Raw genomic sequence first — 21,056 nt, forward strand, 5'->3', positions numbered from 1 at the left:
CCACAGTCAGCCGCCTGAGTCAGCAGGACAGGAGCTGGGGCTACAGCCCAAAGGGGCTTTCCTCATCTTGCCTACCTCCCACCCTTCTGTATAACATCCATCCTACCAGCATGCTTAAGGCCTCTGGTCCCAGAGACAACCAACCCTTAGCTGGTAAACAGGCTTTCGAGGGTTGTAGCAGAGAGAGGAAGGCAGCAACTAGTTGTCTATCTCTACTGGGAACAGAGGACAGGGCTCTGATTGCAGCAGGAAGGACTATTAAGATTCCAGGAAGCACTTCCTAGGACATTTTTCCGGTTTTAGAATGATCAAACTAAACAGGTGATCATCTTCTCCCCCTAATTATAAACTAGAGTTCAGTTATCCAGTCAAGAGCTCACTCTACTAGTTGCCTTTGGTGGGGGGATTATATTTTAAGTGAATCAGCTGTCCTGAGACTTTTCCTCCACAAGACACTGCTATTTAGAGTATCCCACATTTCCTAGACCAGTCCAGTCTAGAACATGGTGTGGAATTTTTGGAAAGAAAATGGAATGAGTTCAGGGTGTGGGACTGCATTCCAGCTCAGTTATAAAGCCTTGGGCAGGTTCCTTACTCTGGGCCTGTTTCCCCATAGGTTCAAGGAGGCCTCACAGATCTTCTCTAAGCTCCCTGCTGGCTATGAATGACATTCTCTAATTTTAGGGTTTCTCCTCTTGAGATACCCTTCTCCTGAAGCAGCAGTATTCATTCTTTGGGTAGTGCAGAAGGGTTAGAGGTCAGGGCAGAGATCAGGTTCAAATACTGAATTTGCTACTTTATCAGCTGGGAGACCCGGAGCAACTCCTATGCCTTCCTTGAGCCTCAGTTCCCTCATCTGTAAAAAGGCTGACAGCACTTTCCTCATAGGTTTAGGTGAGAAAATGGGCCTGGTACTTGGCAAGTCCTTGCTAAATGGCCACTGTAGTTATTATTATTACTATTATTTAGCTCCTAGCATACTGTGTGTGTATTTTGATGTAGGGAAGCATCTGGGAGAGGGAAGGCTCCATGAGAGTGCTACCCTGGGCTAAGCTCAGTTCAGGGGTGTGACAGTAGTCCCAGACTGGAGTCAAACCCTCTGTCCCAGCCAAGGCTGGGACCTTTCAGAGTTCAGAGGTCAGTTAAGGCTTAAAGGTCTCTGGAGCTGAGACCAGGAGTTCTGGAGGGGTACAGTGAAGAGGATGCTGGTCATTCTTCCTGTGTCACTTCTGGCTTTGTTATGTCTTTTTTTTTTAATTTATTTTTAGAGAGAGAGAGAGAGCAAGAAACATTAATTTGTTGTCTACCCATCCATACATTCATTGGTTGACTCTTGTATGTGCCCCGACTGGGGATGGAACCCGCAACCTTGGCATTATCGGGACAACACTCCCACAAACTGAGCCACCCAGCCAGGGATGCTGTGCCTTTTAAAAAATCTCCAAACAGCACTGACCAGCTGGAACAAAGCTGGCAGCTGTAAGCAGTGGTTCTCCTGCACACTCGTCACAGGCCCCACCCCCAGACCCCCAAAAAGGGTGGCACCAGACAGCCAAAGATATGGCAAGAAGAGGGAAATCTTTATTTTGGTTTAAAAAAGGTACAGGACAGCAGATAAGCAGCCCCCAGCCATGGGCTAAGCAGAGTTCGGAGGCCCAGCCCGGTTTCCTTTAATTCCTCTGAAGAACAAGGGGCTGCCAGAACTAGCTCAGTCCCTCGGTGCCTGGAGCAAAGGGTACAAGCATCTTCCTTGCAACCTTTCTACTCAAGTGCTGGGGTGGAGGGGGCCGTGGGAACAGTGTCAAACCAGTTGTGCTTAAAACTGTTACCAAACTTGTTCAGCAGCGTCATCAACCATAACACCCCAGACAGCTCCTGAAGAAACCTGCTCAGCTCGACTATGGCTATGCCTGATTCTGGGGGGCAGGCTGTAAGGCAAGATTCCTAAAGAGTCTTGACACCTTACAAATCTGGGGAAGGGGAAGTAAGGTGGAAGAGGGGGGCGAGTTTCAGCATAGTATTACATCATTGTGCTGACAGCTGCGTTATGGCTTTTCTACACTCTGGCCAGCGTGGAGTGGGGATGGGGGCAAAGAGGTCAGTCCCCTGGCCCCTTTGGGGGGACCCGAGAGAGCACACATGTGGGGCAGGCTTGGGGGTAGACCCTGTAGGCACAGATGGTGGCAGATGGGCCACAGGTTAGGCAGGTGGAGGTGCCAGGTGCTTGGCTCCCCCCAGGCCACTCCTGGAGAGGAAGAGAGCGGCGGTCCTCAGGAGGTCCTTAAGCCCCCGCACACACTGGAGATCCCGGGCAAGACAGCAAAGAAGGAGAAGAGAGAGGGTTAGTGGATTGGGAGGAAAGAGGAGGCCTATAGGGGTTCCACAGCACCTGCCTCTTCCCCACAGAAAGGCCTCTTCCCCACAGGAGGACCAAGGCTTGGGCAGCAGGCAACGAAGCAGGAGAGAAAACGGGCAGGTGAGAGCAAGCTCAGCAGGGACAGAAAGCCAGGACACAGTGTTAGTGATCAAAGGCCCCTGTACACCAGGACACCACCAGAATAGGCCCAGGCATCTGAGAGCAGGTACACCATCCTTTCCCCACCCTCACCCTTCACCTCCTGCGTCAGTCGGAGAGCTGTTGTGTGCGAAGCTACTTCCTCATCCGGAGCGGGGGCTGGGCTCTTCGCCCTGACCCCATCCTTCTGCTCAGGGGGGAGCCCTGGGGACCCTACCACCAACAGCATACACACCACACCACACACCAGACAGATGAATGGGCTCCATGGGGTTGTGAGGCATGCGATGAGGATGAGATGGTGTGTGAGGGGAGCGGGCAGTGCTGGCTGACAGGGGAGAGATGGTCTTACCAGCTAACCCTCTGCAAAGAGGACTGTTAGCTCCCCTCAGGCTGTGCAGGAGATGGCAAAATCCTGACAGGTGTCCTCCTGGAGGAGATACCAGAGAGGTGGGCCAGTGTTATGAGGTGTCTGGCTGGGCTCTGCTGCCCAGACGGAGGTGAGGGCCAGGAAGGCTCCAGCTCTCAAACTGGAATCTACTGTCTCATAAACATTTTCTTAGCTGAGCAGTCACGGGAGGTCAGAGTAGAAAGAGAGCAAGGAACAAGAACCTGGGGGTCTCCAAGCCCCTGTGGCAGGGGAAGGTGGAGGGGACAGGCGGCCTCTTCTTACACGCCTATCCCTAGCCGCAGTCCTCTCTGTTCTGCCTCCAGCAGACAGACTCCAGCCAGGAGAGAACTTTAGCCAGGTCGGTGGGCTGCCTGCCTTCTCTCTGTATCCCCAGGAAAGACAAAGTTTGACTGAAAGAATAGACGGCTGCCATTTGGGGCCTCAGCAAAGAAGAGCAAACAAAAACCAAACCAAAGCAAATCAACTCTTAAAAACAAAAGTTTTATTACAAGCAGGAACAAAGAATACTAGCTTAAATAAAAGTCAGATGGGAGTCGACCTCCTCTAGCCAGCTTCCTGCTCCCCTCCCAGTGCCACTGCAGCGTGGCGCGGGGCACTAAGGCTGGGTGAAGGGAAGCTATTTTCCCAGAGGAGACCTGTGGCTGCCACTTCTCAGCTGCCTGTGACACACTAGCCTCCGGAGCAAGGAAGGGCAAGATAAGGGGACTTCCAATGTCATTTTCCAAGGACTTCAGCCATTTGAAGGGCCAAGGAGGGGGAGAGAAGAACAATTTCCTATGTATTTTGACAAAAAAACTATAGTTCCCAGCAGAGGAGGGACATCCTCTGAGTTTCTGGCCTAGATTTAGGCCAATTTCACTCGCGTTGGCCCACCTTGTTCCTTCATTCCTTCCTTCCTTTTCTCTGGACGGAGGCCTCCAGTTGGCAGAGATTCCCTGTCCTTTAGCCCTTGGCACTGGGTCCCATACTCGGGGCTTGGAGGTGGGGGTGTGGCTTGTAGGGTGGCAGCCGCTCCTCCCAGCCATTACCCCATGCACCACACCCAGCCTCAGCCTGTCTAGGCAGATCCGAGCCGGAAGCCTGACCTGGGGGCTGGGTGGCAGGGGTGGGGTTGGGGGTGGCTGAGTCCCCAGCCACTGGCTGTCTGAAGTCCCTCGAGGAGGGGAAGGAAGGAGGATGTGGGCTGAGCCACAGCAGGAGCCCAGGGGTCTCTTGTAACCACTGTGCACATTCCTTGTCCCCATGGCTCAGGCCGATACTGCTGTTGCAGGCTGACACTGGAGGGGGATGGTGAGGAGGAGGGTAGCCCAGGGGATGTGGGGAAGTGGGAGCCAGCCACATTTGTACAAGGGCAAGCACACACACACACACACACATACACACACACACACACACACTCACAGTCAAAAGGTCTCTTGTAATAAACTTAGTAAAATCAATTTGCCTTCCGATAACCCTTAACCTGGCACTACACAGACAGAAAAATGGCTGACTTTTTAAGAATTCTTCTTCCATTTAAAAAATGTAGAAAAGAGGTCTATAAAATTGTGCAAAATACCCAGCATTAATAAACCCGTTTCAAGTATTGCCAGCATGAGTATTACCTACCCATCCCAGACCTGACTTGGGAAAGAGATGGGGGGGCCAGCCTGGGATCCCATAGAGAACCCTCTATGGGCGGAGAAATGGCAAGGCCTCACTTCCTAGTGTGCTTCCCAGGAATCATGCTGGAGCTGAGGTCTTGGGTGCCTGGCCAGCTGGTTTGGCTTCCTCTGACACAGGCTACCCTGCCCCCCTTGCCCCCATCCACCTCCAACTCTGCCTTCTCTACCTAGAACCCAGCTCTATCCTATTGGCCAACTCCATATAAAAAAAATAAAAACCGAAGAAAAACAATGATCATCACAAAAAGAATGAAGGAGCCCTAACCGGTGTGGCTCAGTGGATAGAGCGTTGGCCTGCGGACTGAAGGGTCCCAGGTTTGATTCCGGTCAAGGGCATGTACCTTGGCTGCGGGCACATCCCCAGTAGGAGTTGTGCAGGAGGCAGCTGATTGATGTTTCTAACTCTCTATCTCTCTCCCTTCCTCTCTGTAAAAAATCAATAAAAATATATATTTATATAAAAAAAAATAGAATGAAGGAGCTGGCAAACCAAAGTAGCCCATGGAAACATCCTGTCCCATAGCCCACTGTCCAAGGCCACTGCTCCTGGGTCTTGTTTCACCCCAGAACCCCAGCTCAGCAGGGCTCAGCAGCTTCCCCAACTGGGAGGCATTACACTCAGTCCGCACCCTCACTCACACAGGGCTCGCCCTGGCACAGAGACTTGGTGTGGTCCTCCGGGCACCTGGCCCTGGCCTCTATCCTGTCACTCCTGCCACCGAACAGCTGGGGGGATCTCACGCCTAAGGCCGTGGGAACCTGGGTTTGAGGAGCAGAGGGTACAGCCATGGAACGGTGTGGGGACAGCACGCAGGGTGGGAAATAAATACGAAAAGACTTGAGTCTTTGGTGGCTCTACTTCCCTTGGGTGGATTGGGGAGGGTCCCGGCAGGTGTGGAGTGCGGCAGGTGAGTGCGGAGGGCAAACAGGCCAGCAGGTGGCAAGTACTGAGCCAGGTTCAGGGGTGGCCTCCTACCATGCTGGCATCGGCCTTGGCTCCACAGGCTGGCTCGTCGCTTCTGATGGGCGAGGGCAACAGGGTGTCAGGCTGCACAAATCCCCTCCGGTCAATCAGGCTTCAAAAACACAAGGTGGACATGTGAGGGTGGCTGACACCAGGGCTCCAGACTGGGGGGCTGTTTTGGTGTGGTCCTCTGGGCACCTGTCCCTGGCTTCCCTATCCTGTCCCTCCTGCCACTGATCAGCTGGGGGGATCTCACACCTAAGGCCGTGGGAACCTGGGTTTGGGGAGCAGAGGGTAGAGCCGTGGAACGGTGTGGGGACAGCACACAGGGTGGAAATAAATGGCCCCACTAAGGGAAGTCCAAGACCTAGAAAGTCTGAGGAAAAGGGAGCTGTCTTCCCTCTGGGAGCTCAAGACTCCTTCCTTCCAGAAGGGCCCTCTCTCCACACTCTGGACACCTAGCTTTTGGCCACAGAATTTATTCACTGTTAATTCAAACTAGCTCACCTTTCTGTGTGGCTGCCAAGAAGCCAGGCTGCAGGCGAGAGGAAAAGGATGAAAGGGCATTTGGAGATAGTGCGACTCCTACTGTCCCTTTTCTGGCAGAATTGGTGGGAGGAGAAGGGGACAGTGTGGGAAGTTTTGTTCCCAGTGTCCACTGCCAATTAGCTCCCATCTGGCGCCCTCTGCTGTCAGGATGGATGGGGCGCTTCTTAGCAGGGCTGAACCACCAGGGCTTTCTCCTTCTAAGGGAGAATGGAGGCCCCCCCACCCCCCAGTCTGGCCAGCAGCACCAGAAGGGCAGCGTTGCTCAAACATGGCCAAAACATTAATTGTGGTTATCCCTGGGGAGTAAGCTTACATGTGAGACCTAATACTCTTCTTTTTCATATTTTGTACTTAATTTTTATCTACAATGAGCACATGACTTAAAATTACAACTCTCCATAGAACTCCTTTATATGACAAATGCCCTGAGAGCATTCAGCAGGGGGTGGGGACAGAGGAGTGTAATGTGGGGAGAGGTCTGCTGATTCCAGAACCTCTTTGAGAGATGTGGACTCACAAGGTCACTCGGTCTCACCTGGGAGGTAGGGGGCCGCAGAGCACAGCACAGCAGTTGGTGATAACACTTTTATGGCTGTAGGGATTGACAGAGGCCTCGCCACCTCTCTTGCTGGACCACGAGCCTTTGATCTGCAAGTAGAAGGTCTGGGTCAGATACCTATCTCCCTTTGCTTGCTTTTCTAAGAGGGGGGTCTAGAGGCATGGGAAAACTGGCAAATTCTGAAACCAGTTCCAACTAGACTACTGGAGAGGACATGTCTTTAACTGGGGCCATTCAGAGAGAATGTGGGGGACTTCTGGATGGTGGGGGGGGGGGGCACCTAGCAGAGAGGAGGAGGCTCCAAACAGGAGAGAAGCCTCCAAAGAAACTTTTTGGGTGCATCCTCCCTTCTCTGGCCAGCCTCCTAAGGTGGAGGGCAGGACAAGGGCACAGGGCTCAGGCTGCCTTCCCTGCCACTGACTCACTGCATAACCCCGGATACATCACTATTTACTTCTGTGAATCCTCATTTGAAAAATAGGGAACTCTCTGATACCAACTTTCTGATAGCACTGTTGGAGCATCAGACGAAATCTTGCCCATCTCTAGCTCTGTGAAGCCTACTATCAAAGGCACTGAGGAGTTTAGCAGTGAAGGACACCTGCTTAACTTTAACCCAGAGATTTCCAAATTTATTTGGCTATATCAGTGCTCTTTACTTAACCCCCTAGTAATATCCTACAGGACCAGCACCCAGGAAACCACCTTAGGAAATTCTGCTCTGTACTAATCACCCAGCACATGATACCCTATCATGCGTGTTAAGTTTTGTTTCACTAAATGAGAAGCTGAGGTCACAGAAGGTATTTTCTGTTGGTCAATGGGCCCCTTCGTATCAGATAGTGACCCTGGAATGGACGCTCTTGTTGGCTTATTTGTTATTTGGGAGAACGGGAAGGGGAGGTCAGGTCCCTGGCCCAGGGTTGGGCACACAGTGAGTGCTCAAACAATGCTTGTTGGTGAGGGTCTCTAAGGCAGCAGGTAGGGAGGACTGATGGAACCTCAGGGTCCTGTCCTGGCTGTCCCCCTCAATAAGGAAGCCCCGGGGAGCCTCAAGGTCACCTCAGAACAGTCACATCTCTGCTGTCTACAATTGCAGCGGGGGACAGTGAGCATGGACATGGCGTCTGGGTGAAATCCTGGCTCTATCCCTTCCCAGCTGCATAATCTTGGGGCAAGTCACTCAGCCATCAAATGGAGAAAAAGCATCCCTCAGAGTTGGCAAAAGGACCCAAAGAGATGATGGGAACTGAAAGAACCCTGGACACAACAATGTGCTGGCCAAATGTAATGACTATTATGGTGCGAGTGCTGCTTTTCTGGGGTTAGGGAGAAAGCATCTTGGGGACCCCGGGAGCCTGCACTGAGCGCCAAGACATGTGGGGGCCTCAGAAGCCTGCCCTGGGTCTCAGGGCCAAGCCAGGAGCACTGAAGGCGCTGCCTGGCGGCCTGTCATCTCCACCCACGTCTCCCCAGCAGGCTGAGAGGCAGGGCTGCACTGCTGCCACTCCAGCTCCTTCAGCCCTGCCTCTTGCCCAGGGTCCTGCCTGGAACCAGGGGTTGCTCCGGCCTTACTCACATCTTCGTTAGTTGTCAGGTTGGAGGCGACGAGGTAAGTGTGAAACCCTGAGAGGCCCAGGATGGACCAGATGGAGAAGAAGCAGATCACCAACTCCAGCACAGTGAGCAGGCGGTCAAGGACCTACAACCAGGATCAGGGCTGGGAGCCTCCCCTGCGCCTGGGATCTTGCCACGCCCAGCCTTTCTCCCCTCTCCTTCCCCAGAAAGGAAATAAGTGTGTAACCTTCCTATGGCCAGTCACCACCTCTCAGCAGGATCACCTCCGGGGCCTCAAGAAGGGTTGAAGAGCTCCCCTCAAGAGCAGGATGAGCCCAGGGTGATGGGCAGTAGTTGGAACTGAGGGTTCCAAGCACCAAGAGCTGTGGACGTGGTCCAGGGAGCTTGGCGCCTTAAGGGAAGACAGGGACTGTGGCTCCTGAGAGTTCCCGGACACCCCGTCCCACAAGAGCCCATTTGAGATCAGCTCAAGCCTGGGTGTATATTGGATTCTAGAGGACAAACACCTGCTCTACATCACTGCCCTCTGTTTATAGGATGAGGTGTGGGAACCCACCCCAGTGACGGGGCCTCCGTTCCCACCAGGCTGCCCACTAGCAGACAAAGGCAAAGGATATCTTGCTGGTGTCTCCTTCAGAGTGGAGAGGAAATTGCTTCCCTGAGAGCCTGGAAGAAACAGGAGAGGACACGGCTCAGAGGGACGGTGACCACAGCTCCTCAGCCTGGCTGAGCTGGCTGGCCCGCCCTCTGCCTGTCCCTGCTCCCGCTGCCACTGCCAACTCACGGAGCGTCAGGTGGGTGACCACGCAGGCGAAGATGAAGGCCGTCAGGAATGAGAGGGAGAGAATAAACGCATAGAAGAAGCGGTAGTTCCGTCTCCCCACACAGTTGCCCACCCAGGGGCAGTGATGGTCAAACCGTTCTGGAAAAGGGCCGGGGGAGAGGGGTTAGTGCAGGCCTGGCTGGCAACCAACCAGCACAGGTGTTCAGAGGCCTCACACCTTGGCTGGCTTTCCCACCCCCTCACTCTCTGCACCAGCAGCTCCTAGTTCCTCAGACACTCCCTGCTTCTGGTCCTGTGAGAGCTCACACATTCTTTCCCGGTGAAGGGAAATTCCTCTTTCATGTCTTGGCTGCAAAGCCACTTCCTTAAGAAAGTGTCCTCTGACCCCAGGCAAGGTAAGGGTTCCTGTTATCTGCCCTGTTTCCCTGGCACTTATCTTTTGCAGCACTTTGTCCATGGTGTTCACATATTTATTTACAATTAGTGGACTGGCCAGTGTCCCCTGCTCAATTGTAAGATCCATAAGGGGGACCTGTGTTGGCCTCACAATGAGCTGAATACCAGGGCCCAGGTGTGCCTAGTACAAGGAAGATCCACAAAAAGTACTTGTTGCCCAGCCTACGAACCCTGCCACACACCAAAAGCTAATGACCCTTGTCCCTCGAGCTAGAACTAGAGGCCCATGGAGGGGCTAGACTGCTATGTAACTAGTGGAGAACTGGCACCAGAGGCCTGGTCAGAGGGCTGATCTCACACCAGCACCACGTCCCCGGGGGTAGGGTCACACCCAGACTGGTGAGGAAAGTCCCCTGTGGGAATATGGGTCACAAGCCCGTTGCAGGCCTCGCACCAAGGCCAGCACCCTTCGCAGGGGGTGGGTGGGGCTGATTCTCATGGATGAATGACGCCCACTGAGTCACCCACTTCACTGCCTGTCGTCATGGGGTGTTCCTCACTATTCTCTTGCTCAGCGAATGCTGAGCCAGCGTGATGAGCTCACTGCCCTGGGGACTGTGCACAGTCACAGAGGCACAGCTCACCGGGCCCTCTTGCATAGCATTTACCTTATGATACCTCCCAGGGGCACACCCTTGGTCCCCATGAGAGTTGCCAGCCTCTGGAAAGCAGGGAGAGGGGACAAACAGTCTCTGGTTCCCCAGCAACCACTGCAGTTGTGGGTCAGCAGCTCAGCTTCCAATCCTGGCTACCTCTTCTCCTCCTCACCAGCTTAAACCCCTGTTCCCAGACTCTTGTCCCTCCCAAACCCTGAGAGTCAGATCAAAGTATTTCAGTATAACTGGTCCCGGGCACTGGGTGGTAAATAATTTCCCTTCTAGCCCAAACGCATCTAGAATGTTATTGGTCCAAGTCTCTGGTTCCTGGGACCTTGGACCTCTGAGGACCAGGCTGAGGCCTAAAAGAAGAGTTCAGGGCCTCTCTGTGTCTGCCCCACTTCAGAGCTGCGGGGAAGGAATCCACTGATCCCGGGCTGAAGCCAAGACACAGTGATCACACTCAGAGCCCACTGGTCATCCTCAGGTTACTCCTTGGTCAGAGCAAATCTGAGTGAACCAGACTTCCTGCCCAGCCCTGGATATTTCCAACACGCCACTCCGCTCCAGCCCCACACGAGTGACTCCCTTTTCTCCAGTCTTCATCTCTCTCAGGGTTCTCCACATCCCTCCCGGTGGCCCCTCACTTACCCACACAGTTGTCGCAGACACTGCAGTGTGAGGTCCGGGGTGGTCGAAACATCTTGCAGGTGAAACAATACTTCAGCTTCACCATCTGCCCGTTGATCATCACCTCCTGGGTCCGAGGGGGTGGCCGGTAGGTGGAACTGCCTGTGTTGTCTGAGGGTGGGAGAGAAAGATGGGGGATGTACAAGCCTGGATCCAGGAGCCCCAGCTAGGGAGAAGCCACTGCTTCCTGGCTGGGACAAGAGAAGCCTTGGGGAAACTTTCCAGGGAACAAATGTTAGAGTAAAATGCCAGCCTAAGAACTGCTACCACTTACTAGGACTGGGAAGTGTTAAAACTTTACACGCTTGCTCACACACGGAGACCCTTACACAACTCTGAGAAGGCCCCGGAAAGGCGTGGTGAGGTTTATCTGCAGGAGGTTCAGGATGTGGAGGGACAAAGTAAACAATGCTATGAGAAATAGTCAGATCCAAAATGTGGGGCACCTACAAGACCACTGGCCTGATCGCCAACAAAAGTCAGTCACTTACAAAAAGAGAGGGGGAATGGTTCTAAGTTAAAAAAGATTTAGGAGCCTTAACCGGTTTGGCTCAGTGGATACAGCGTTGGCCTGCAGACTGAAGGGTCCCAGGTTCGATTCCGGTCAAGGGCATGTACCTTGGTTGCGGGCACATCCCCAGTAGGGAGTGTGTAGGAGGCAGCTGATCAATGTTTCTAATTCTCTATTCCTCTCTGTAAAAAAAATCAATGAAATATATTTTAAAGCCCTAACCGGTTTGGCTCAGTGGATAGAGCGTCGGCCTGAGGACTGAAGGATCCCAGGTTCGATTCCGGTCAAGGGCAAGTACCATGGTTGCGGGCACATCCCCGGTAGGGGGTGTGCAGGAGACAGCTGATCGATGTTTCTCTCTCATCGATGTTTCTAACTCTCTATCCCTCTCCCTTCCTCTCTGTAAAAAAAAATCAATAAAATATATTTTAAAAAAAAGAGTTAGGAGACTTAAGCAATGCATGATCCTAGCTTGGATCCTGTTTTGAAAAACAAAATAAAACACAGCAACAAAAGACAGTTGGAGGGTAACTGGCAGAAAATGACTATAGGTTAGAAATTTGGGAATTATTAATTTTCCTATATGTGGGCATGGAATTGCGTTTATGTTGGAGGCTGCCCTTAAATTTTGAAGATACAGCCTGGCCAGTGTAGCTCAGTGGTTGAGTGCCGACCTATGAACCAGGAGATCACGGTTTGATTCCCAGTCAGGGCACATGCCCAGGTTGTGGGCTTGATTCCTAGTGGAGGGCGTGCAGGAGGCAGCCAATCAATGATTCTCTCTCATCATTGATGTTTCTATCTCTCTCCCTCTCCCTTCTTCTCTAAAATCAATAAAAATATATTTTAAAAAAATAGGAGAATGACTTCATGACTGTGAAGTAGACAAATATTTTTTAAACAAGACACAAAAGGGCTTGCCTGGCTGGGTAACTCAGTTGGTTAGAGTATCGTCCCAATATACTAAGGTTGCAGGGTCGATCCCCAGTCAGGGCACATACAAGAATCAACCAATGAATGCATAAATAAGTGGAACAACAAATCGATGTTTCTCTCTCCCTCTCTAAAAATCAATAAAAAAAAATTTAAAAGATACAAAAGGGCTAATCATAAAAGAGCAAGTTGCTAAACTGCATATGTCACAATTAAGAACTTCTGTTCATCTAAAGATATCATTTAAAGAATGAAGAGGTGACCTTCAGAGTAGATGATATTTATAATATCTGACAAAAGACAAAGGATTTATATCCAGAATATATAAAGAAGTCTTATAAAATCAGTAAGAAAAAGTCAGACAACTGAATTCAAAGTGGACAAAAGATTCAAAAAGGCATTTCATAAAAGAAGCTGTCCAAATGACTAATAAGCACATGAAAGGGTCCTCATACTCCTTAGTCATCAGGGAAATGCAAATTAAAACCATAATATGCTACCACTACACATGCACCAGAATGGCTAAAAAAAAAAAAAAAAAAAATTAAATTAAATCCAGTGTTGGCAAAAATGTAAAGCAACTAGAAATCTCATATGAGCACTTTGGAAAACTGGTACTAACTATGTAAGTTCAACATAGGCACCCCAGCAATCCCACTCCTAGGTGTCTTCCCAACAGAAATGTGCATGATGTGATGTGAGCCAAAAGACATACACAGAATGTTCACAACAATTCTCCTAATAGCCAAAGGCTGGACCTACCCAAACGCCCATCAATAGTAGAATGGATTAAAAAATATAGTATATTCACACAATGGAGTTCTAATACAGCAATGAGAATGAATGATCCACAACTACACACAGCAATACAAATGAATCTCATCAACATTGTGTAAAATGAAGAAATCACACATGTAAGAACACAAAATGTTCAAAAACAGGTAAAAGTAATCTATGGTGTTAGAAGTCAGATCGTGGTTACACTTGGAGGGGTGACAGTGATCAGAAAGGGGGAAAAGAGGACTCCTGGGACACTGCTCATACAGTGTTTCTTTTTCTTTTTAAAAAAATATATTTTATTGATTTTTTACAGAGAGGAAGTGAGAGGGATAGTTAGAAACATCGATCAGCTGCCTCCTGCACACCCCCCACTGGGGATGTGCCCACAACCAAAGTACATGCCCTTGGCCGGAATCGAACCCTTTAGTCTGCAGGCCGATGCTCTATCCACTGAGCCAAACCAGTTAGGGTAAGTGTTTCTTGATCTATATGCTGATAACATTCTATATTAGCATATAGACACTTATGATTTGTACACTTTTGGTAGGCCTGTTACACTTTAGTAAAAAGCTAAGAAAAAGAAAGGACCAAAGTCTCATCTGAGGTCATGTAGCTGGAATGCTGGCAAAACAGGAATCTGAAACCAGGTCTGCCAATGCAAAGCCCACAGTTCTACCCACTGAGTCTCTTGGTACCCAGGCCATAGAGGACCAAGTCCCCAGAGTAGTGGCTCCTTCCTGGACAGACTGCCTAGTCACATGGGGCTGCCTGTGATCCCCAGCACTCAGCCACCACTTCCACTGGACAGACTCCCCAGATATCTCCAATTTGATGACTTGCCTCCAATGATTCTTCACTGAGTATGTACCATGTGCAGGCACTATTCTAAGCACATGGCAGGCATCGGTGAAGCAAACAGACTCACATCTCTCATTTCCAGCTGCCAGAGGCTGTTTCACCAGCACCTCAGTGTGCTTGAAATGGAACTAAGTATCTGAGCATCCATTTCTTTCTTAAAACCCAGCAGCATGGTAAAGGGCAGGGGGATTGAGGCCAATGGACACACTCTGAAACCTGGTTTTGCCACTGAATGGTTGTGTGTGAGGTTGAAGGCAAACTTCTCTGAGCCTCAGTTTTCTCATTTGTAAAATGGGAATAACAGGTAGACTGGCGCATGAATCCTGGCTCCCCCTCTTACTAGCAGGGTTTCTCCTGATGATACATACCATTGGCTACCTGTGTGGCAGGGCAAATCATTTAACCTCTTTGTGACTCTGTCTCCTCAATCACTGAAATGGGGATAATGGTATCCTCCTCATCAGGTTATTGTGAGGATTAAATGAGTTAAATATGTGACGTAGCACAAAGTAAATGCTTAAGAAGTGTGCCTTGCCGAAACCGGTTTGGCTCAGTGGATAGAGCGTCGGTCTGCGGACTGAAAGGTCCCAGGTTCTATTCTGGTCAAGGGCATGTACCTTGGTTGCGGGCACATCCCCAGTGGGGGTTGTGCAAGAGGCAGCTGATCGATGTTTCTCTATCATCGATGTTTCTAACTCTCTATCCCTCTCTCTTCCTCTCTGTAAAAAATCAATAAAATATATTAAAAAAAAAAAAGCGTGCCCGTTATTACTGGCTCGTAGAATAACTGAAAGAAAGAAGGGGAAAGACGCCCTAGCTGGTTTGGCTCAGTGGATAGAGCCTTGGCCTGCAGACTGAAGAGTCCCGAGTTCGATTCCAGTCAAAGGCACATACCCAGGTTGTGGGCTCGATCCCCAGGAGGGGCTGTGCAGGAAGCAGCCGATCAATGATTCTCTCTCATCACTGATGTTTCTCTTTCTCCCTTCCTCTCTGAAATCAATAAAAATATATATTTTTAAAAATGAAGGGAAAAGGCAAGGGACAGAGAACACTTCACTTAGGGTCTACGGTACCAGGTATGCTGAGCATTCTGTATACAGTTATCTTCTTTAACCCTGATAACATCCCAAGAGGTTAGGTTATCATTATCATCAGGTTACGGAGACTTTAAAGTGAGCTTAAGTGACTTGTCCAATGCCACACAGCTAGTAAGTGGCAGAACCAGGATGTGGAACAAAGTTTCCAAAGCTTGGGGTTGAGGTTTCTTTGTGTGTAAAATTTAAAGTGTCATAATGAGTGTTATTTATCCCTGCCTGGTTCCTTATTTCTGCCGGTGGCACAACCTAAGAGCTGGCAGGAACCTCAAAGAACAGAATACACAGCCCCAGCACATAGCAGATCATTGATCAATGTCCCTTTGCTCACTGCCTCTGTTCTAACCCATTCAGTTTATAAATAAGAAAGAGGCCCAGAGAGGTTAAGGGATTTGCCCAAGGTCACACAGGCAGGGACAGGGGAACCCAGTTTGGAGTCTCTTTAAAAAAAATAATTTTTATTGATTTCAGAGAGGAAGGGAGAGAGAGAGCTAGAAACACCAATGATGAGAGAGAATCATTGATCAGCTGCCTCCTGCCCATACTGGGGATCTAGTCCGCAACCCGGGCATGTGCCTTGACAGGAATTGAACCATGACCTCCTGGTTGTATACAACTGGAACATTCCTCTAAATAGCCCCTTTTGAGCCGAAACCGGTTTGGCTCAGTGGATAGAGCGTCGGCCTGCGGACTCAAGGGTCCCAGGTTCGATTCCGGTCAAGGGCATGTACCTTGGTTGCGGGCACATCCCCAGTAGGGGGTGTGCAAGAGGCAGCTGATCGATGTTTCTCTCTCATCGATGTTTCTAACTCTCTATCCCTCTCTCTTCCTCTCTGTAAAAAATCAATAAAAAAAATAAATAAATAAATAAATAAATAGCCCCTTTTGAGTCACCTCTCAGCTCAAAACCCTTCATTCGCCTCCCCTAAAAAACAAAATAGAAGAAAAACTTCTTGTCATGATATAAGGGCCCTTCACAATCTGGTCCAATCTCCATTCCTGGCTTTTCTCCCACTTCTTTTCCCTCATGAGTCACTGGAGCTTAGGGCTTCCTGCCCTTACTCCTACCACGTCCCAGCTCCTCCCTCGTAGTTGCTCACCAGGATTTGCTGGAGGCCTGTCTAATCTCTAACAGCTTCTTTGACCACTTCAGCCTCAGTGCTCTCATGCCCTGCCCACAGCACCTAATCCTGCTCACGGCTGTGTTGAGGTGTGGCAGGACTGCTGTGTGTGCACACTGTCTCTCCAAATCGACTATACATCCCTTAAGAGCTGGGAGAGTGGAATAAACAGGCAGCCCCAGGCCTATGAGCTGTGAGACAGCAGGCAAAGAAGAAAGAAAATATGCTTTGGACTTAGGCAGGCCTGAAGTTCAAATTTTGACCCTTCCATTTATGAGCTGGTGTCCTTAGGGAAGTTACTCAACCTTTGTGAGCCTGTTGTTGCATCTGTAAAAGCAGACAAATAAGAACATCTACCTTGAAGGGATGTAAGGACCAGACGAGTACACATAAAGGAACTGGCACTTGGTGAGTACCTATTAGAAGCTGTTTGCAAAAGGGGCAGCAAGGGGCAGGCTCTGGAGTCTGAAACCCTGAGTTCAAACCCTGGTTTTGCTAACCACTTGCTACGTAAGGAATTCCCTTCACCTCTCTGAGACTCAGAGTCCTCATCCATATAATCGAGATAAGACAGTCTCAATCTCAAAGGGTTGTGGTGAGGGCTGAGTGAGATGCCGCTAGGACAGCTGAGCACAGCACTAGATTCACGGGAGCCTTGGTCCTGACAAACAGTTCATGCTGTGGCTGTGCTCAGATGTGTGGGTATGAATCTTGACCCAACCACTTACTAGCTGTGTGATGTGGGTCAAGTTGCTTAACTTCTTTGTGCCCTCATATGAAAATGGGACATAATAAACTCCACCTGTTTTTTAGTGTTGTTAGGAGTATTAGGTGAAAATTCATTAAATGGGTTTAGTCAACTGTCTAGCACCTGGCAAGAGCTTAAGAAATATTAGTAAACCTGGCCGGGTAGCTCCATTGGTTAGAGGGCCGTCCGGATATGCCAAGGTTGTGAGTTCGATCCTTGATCAGGGCACATACAAGAATCAAACAATGAATGAATAAATATGGTAAGTGGAACAACAGATCGATGTTTCCCTTCTCTCTTCCTCTCTCTCTAATATCAATTTTTTTTAAAAAGAGCCGTGGCAGATGTGGCTCAGTTGGGCAATGTCCCATGCACCAAAAGGTTGCTGGTTTGATTCCCAGTCAGGGCACATGCCCGGGTTGCAGTACAGGGCGTGTAGGAGGCAGCTGACAGATGTATTGCTCTCACGTCAATGTTTCTCTCTCTCTCTCTCTCTTTCTCTAAAAAAATAAAAAATAGCCCTGCCAGCATGGCTCAGTGGTTGAGCGTCGACCTATGAACTAGGAGGTCACTGTTAGATTCCCAGTCAGGGCACATGCCCAGGTTGCGGGCTTGATCCCCAGTAGGGGGCGTGCAGCAGGCAGCTGATCAATGATTCTCATCATTGATGTTTGTCTCTCCTCCTTTCCTTTCTGAAATCAATAAAGATATATTAAAATATATATAATCAATCTTTTAAAAAAAGAAATATTACAAAAAGCACAAAAAGAAAACCAAACAAAAAATACAAAAGAAAATAAATTAAAAAAAAAGAGAAATATTAGCATTATTGCTTTTTCTATGTAACACTATATTCCAAACAACTGATTTACAAAAAAAACTTCAGAACACAACCCATCGTAAGTGAAGGACAGCCACAGACCCTCTTCAGGACTAAAAGTATGGGTGTCCTTGCAGGGTTCCCACAAGCCCTCCCCAGAGCAGGGAAGAGCCCAAGCCTCTCCTCCAAGGCAGGGAGGGAACTCCTACCAGTATATTCTGGCCTCAGGGCCAGGATTCCTCCTCTCTAGAACTCAGAGAAAGTAAAGCTCTGCACACCCAACTTCCTTAGGCTGCCAAGCGCCAGAGGCAAAGGAGAGACTGTGTCACGCTGGAGCAAGGAGGCCACCCAGATGCTGAATGAAAGTCACCAACCGCAGGGCCCTAAATAAGTTGGACCAAAGGAGGCTCTGTGGGGATGCCCCTACAGAGGCTGGACCCCATGCGGGGGTGACAGGGTGGGGAGGAGGCAAGCAATGGTTCCACTGCTTGTTCTCAGGCCAAACAGTCTGGCCAGTCACCACCCTGGATTTGGCCTCAGAATTCTCCTCAACCCACTCCTCCCAGCAGCCACTACAATGGTAGCTTGTTAGTGCCCGGAGCACGTCCATTTGCCATTCTTACTACAAGGTTCAAGCCTCTTAAGTTTCAATAGAGGAAAACAATTTTCAAAGTATACTGACATTCCCTGTCTCACCTGATGCACAAAAAAGTGCTCTGGGCTGGGTAAGGGGATTTGTGCCCACATTTTATAGATGGGAAAACTGACTTCACTCCAACAATATAAGATGGGGCTGAAATAAAAATCTTTGTCTTCCGATGCATTCATTTGTTCATTCTTACAAACATTAACATCTACTATGACAAGCTATTGTACAAGGCCTGACTGAGGGTGACAGGTGAGGGGAGAAGAAGCAAGTACATATAGATGAGTCAAACATGTTTTCTTTGGTCACCAGTTCAGAAAATAATTTGTTGAAGAAATGAAGAGAGCCTGGCCAGTGCGGCTCAGTAGTTGAGCGTCGATCTATGAACCAGGAGGTCACAGTTCGATTCCTAGTCAGGGCACATGCCTGGATTGTGGGCTCCGTCCTGTGTGGGCAAGCGGGAGGCAGCCAATCTCTCTCATCACTGATGTTTCTATCTCTCTCTCCCTCTCCCTTCCTCTCTGAAATAAATAAAAATATATATATTTTTTAAAAAGCAATGAAGAGAGTGATAAGAGATGCTATCCCTACCTAAAGGGAATCTAAGCTCCACTCCAGGGCTCTTTCTACTTTAGGTTCTTCCCCAAGAAGTCAAAAGGCACCCTCCTGCAAGTGAGGCCTTCCTGCTGCCTTCCTGGTGGGACACCAAGCCCCTGGGGAAGTGGCAATGGGGAGAAGACTCCTTCCCACTGAATGGCCATGAGAAACAAATGGGTCTCCAGACATCTTTCTCCTGACCAAGGGAAAGGGCCTGCTACACCCCAACCCCAACCCACAGAGAAGAGCAGGCAGGTGTCCTGCAGGTAGAACCTAAATGGTTGGGGCTGTGAATGAAGCCCAGTGGCTTGCCTGAAAGCCCCCTGGGGCTGGTCATGACCTTCTCAGAAGGCTTTAGTGAGGGAAAGCGGGGATCTCTACCCGCCCTACAGGGCCCTGTTGCCCTTCTGTTGTTCCCACCTATGGAGGAAACAGCTGTAGGTTTGCGGTCTCCCCAACTTCTGTTTCAGTTCAAGGTCAGTCACAGCGCCCAGGCTGTGAGTGCTGGGTCACACCCTGACCCACCTGACCACTTCTGTTCATTCCAGAGGTTTATGGAGCCGCTACCACAAACAAGCTTAGTGGTAACCTGGGAATACAGGAAGAGCTCAACCTGAGGGCAGCATGAACCAAAGTGGATAATTACAGAGTCCGTGTAAGAGGCTCTGTGACTCAAGCGTGGTGACTCTGGGGCCAGCCTGATCTCATTTTGAAACCTACCCTGGCCACTTGTTAGCTTGTGACTTTGAGGAAGTTGCTCAACCTCTCTGAGCCTCAGTTTCCTCACTGGGTAATAGTATCAACCTTGTAAGATGATGATGCAAATTAGAGATGACATAATGGAAAAGTCTAACCCATAGCTAATCAATTCATGGTATTACTGATGTCTAGATTCAATACTGTGAGAATACAGAGGGAATATGTGGGGTGGGGCAGGAAGCAGCATTCAAGAAAGCAACAAAAGATGAAGGGGCAATTACTAGTAAGTTGGATCAGGAAAAAACGATTCCTCGGGCTTGCCAGGGAAGGAGGGCATGGCAGTGAGCAAAGGCTCCAAGGCATTAATTGCACCACGTGGCTGGGGGCACGGGAGCGTGGCAGGAGATGGGAGGAGGAGGGGGCTGGAGCTTGCCTTGATCCTGCAGGCAAGTGCGCCTCTGCGGACAGGCACGTTTTCAGGAAAGTGGAAGATAGTTTGTTTACTGACCATGACACTAAGCAACCTTGAATCATGTGATGAGAAAGTTAATTCCCTTTTAATTTATTTTAATTTTTAATTTTTTAAACCTGGGCATGTGCCCTGACCGGGAATTGAAGCGTGACCTCCTGGTTCGTAAGTTGATGTTCAACCACTGAGCCACCTTGGCCGGGCTATTCCCTTTTCTTTTTTTTAAACAAATCCATTTTAGATCTTTACTTTTCAATAAGTTTAAATTCTTTAGGGGTGCAGCATTACATGGATTCTGTGTCCAATGGCCTCAGTGGGAAGGTTGCTTTGGAATTTAGCACGAACCATGCCGCTGTTTCCGTGAGCACAAGTTCCCTTTCCCCAGATTACTCTGGTTTTACCCCTTTTGCCACCAGGAGTCACTGTCTTGTTCTTTGCTTTGTACACATAAGCACATCTCTTGCCTAGATAGACTTCAGTTTCATCTTGAGCATAAGCACCTTTAATTTTTTAAAAATATATATTTTTTTATTTCAGAGAGGAAGGGAGAGGGAGAGAGAGATAGAAACATCAATGATGAGAGAGAATCACTGTTTGGCTGCCTCCTGCATGTCCCCTACTGGGAACCGAGCCCACATCCCGGGCATGTGCCCTTGACTGGAATGGGACCTGGGACCCTTCAGTCCACAGGCCAATGCTCTATCCACTGAGCCAAACCAGCTAGGGCAGCACCTTTCATTTTAAGAAGAGCTGTGTGCTCCCTCTGGTTCTGGAGACCCTGCTTAGAGCCAACAAAAGTGGCCTTGAACCACAACCTTCCAGACATATGTGTTGTTACAGAAGCCCTGCTCCCATCAGGCCTCCACAGGCTCCAAGATGGCGCAAAGAAGAAGGCAACGTTATTCCCTTTTCAGTTCTCTTTCAAGCCTTTCATCCCATCAAGGGAAAGTCTCCACTTTTATTACCTAACACCTGTGATCCTCATAGGCCTCAAAGCGGCCGCTCTCAGCAGG

General features: G+C 49.6%; 2 protein-coding genes across 4 annotated transcripts in view; both read right to left on the reverse strand.

Moving 5' to 3' along the window:
- Positions 1-1,427: 1,427 nt before the first annotated feature.
- ZDHHC18 (zDHHC palmitoyltransferase 18) overlaps positions 1,428-21,056 on the reverse strand; it is a 29,337-nt gene continuing 9,708 nt past the window's right edge. The window contains exons 3-10 of one of the 3 annotated variants that reach the window (XM_079776066.1): positions 10,729-10,878; positions 9,026-9,163; positions 8,859-8,907; positions 8,243-8,345; positions 6,640-6,752; positions 5,568-5,667; positions 2,868-2,945; positions 2,180-2,298 (exon numbers count right to left, since the gene is read on the reverse strand). In XM_079776066.1, the coding sequence (XP_079632192.1) occupies positions 2,904-2,945; positions 5,568-5,667; positions 6,640-6,752; positions 8,243-8,345; positions 8,859-8,907; positions 9,026-9,163; positions 10,729-10,878 (695 nt within the window). In that variant the 3' untranslated portion in view covers positions 2,180-2,298; positions 2,868-2,903. Of the gene's footprint in view, positions 2,299-2,867; positions 2,946-2,966; positions 5,668-6,639; positions 6,753-8,242; positions 8,346-8,858; positions 8,908-9,025; positions 9,164-10,728; positions 10,879-21,056 lie in introns of those variants that run through there. The other 2 variants (XM_079776065.1, XM_079776067.1) reach the window with 2 other exon arrangements.
- On the reverse strand, positions 18,985-20,869 carry LOC307102534 (large ribosomal subunit protein eL33-like; the record flags this gene model as incomplete). The annotated part of the gene is made up of 2 exons (XM_079776133.1): positions 18,985-20,543; positions 20,776-20,869. The coding sequence occupies 2 exons, from the start codon at positions 20,867-20,869 to the stop codon at positions 20,314-20,316; spliced, it is 324 nt and encodes a 107-aa protein (XP_079632259.1). The 3' UTR covers positions 18,985-20,313.

The sequence above is a fragment of the Cnephaeus nilssonii genome, assembly GCF_951640355.1.
Source record: "Cnephaeus nilssonii genome assembly, chromosome: 7".
Lineage (NCBI taxonomy): Eukaryota > Metazoa > Chordata > Mammalia > Chiroptera > Vespertilionidae > Cnephaeus > Cnephaeus nilssonii.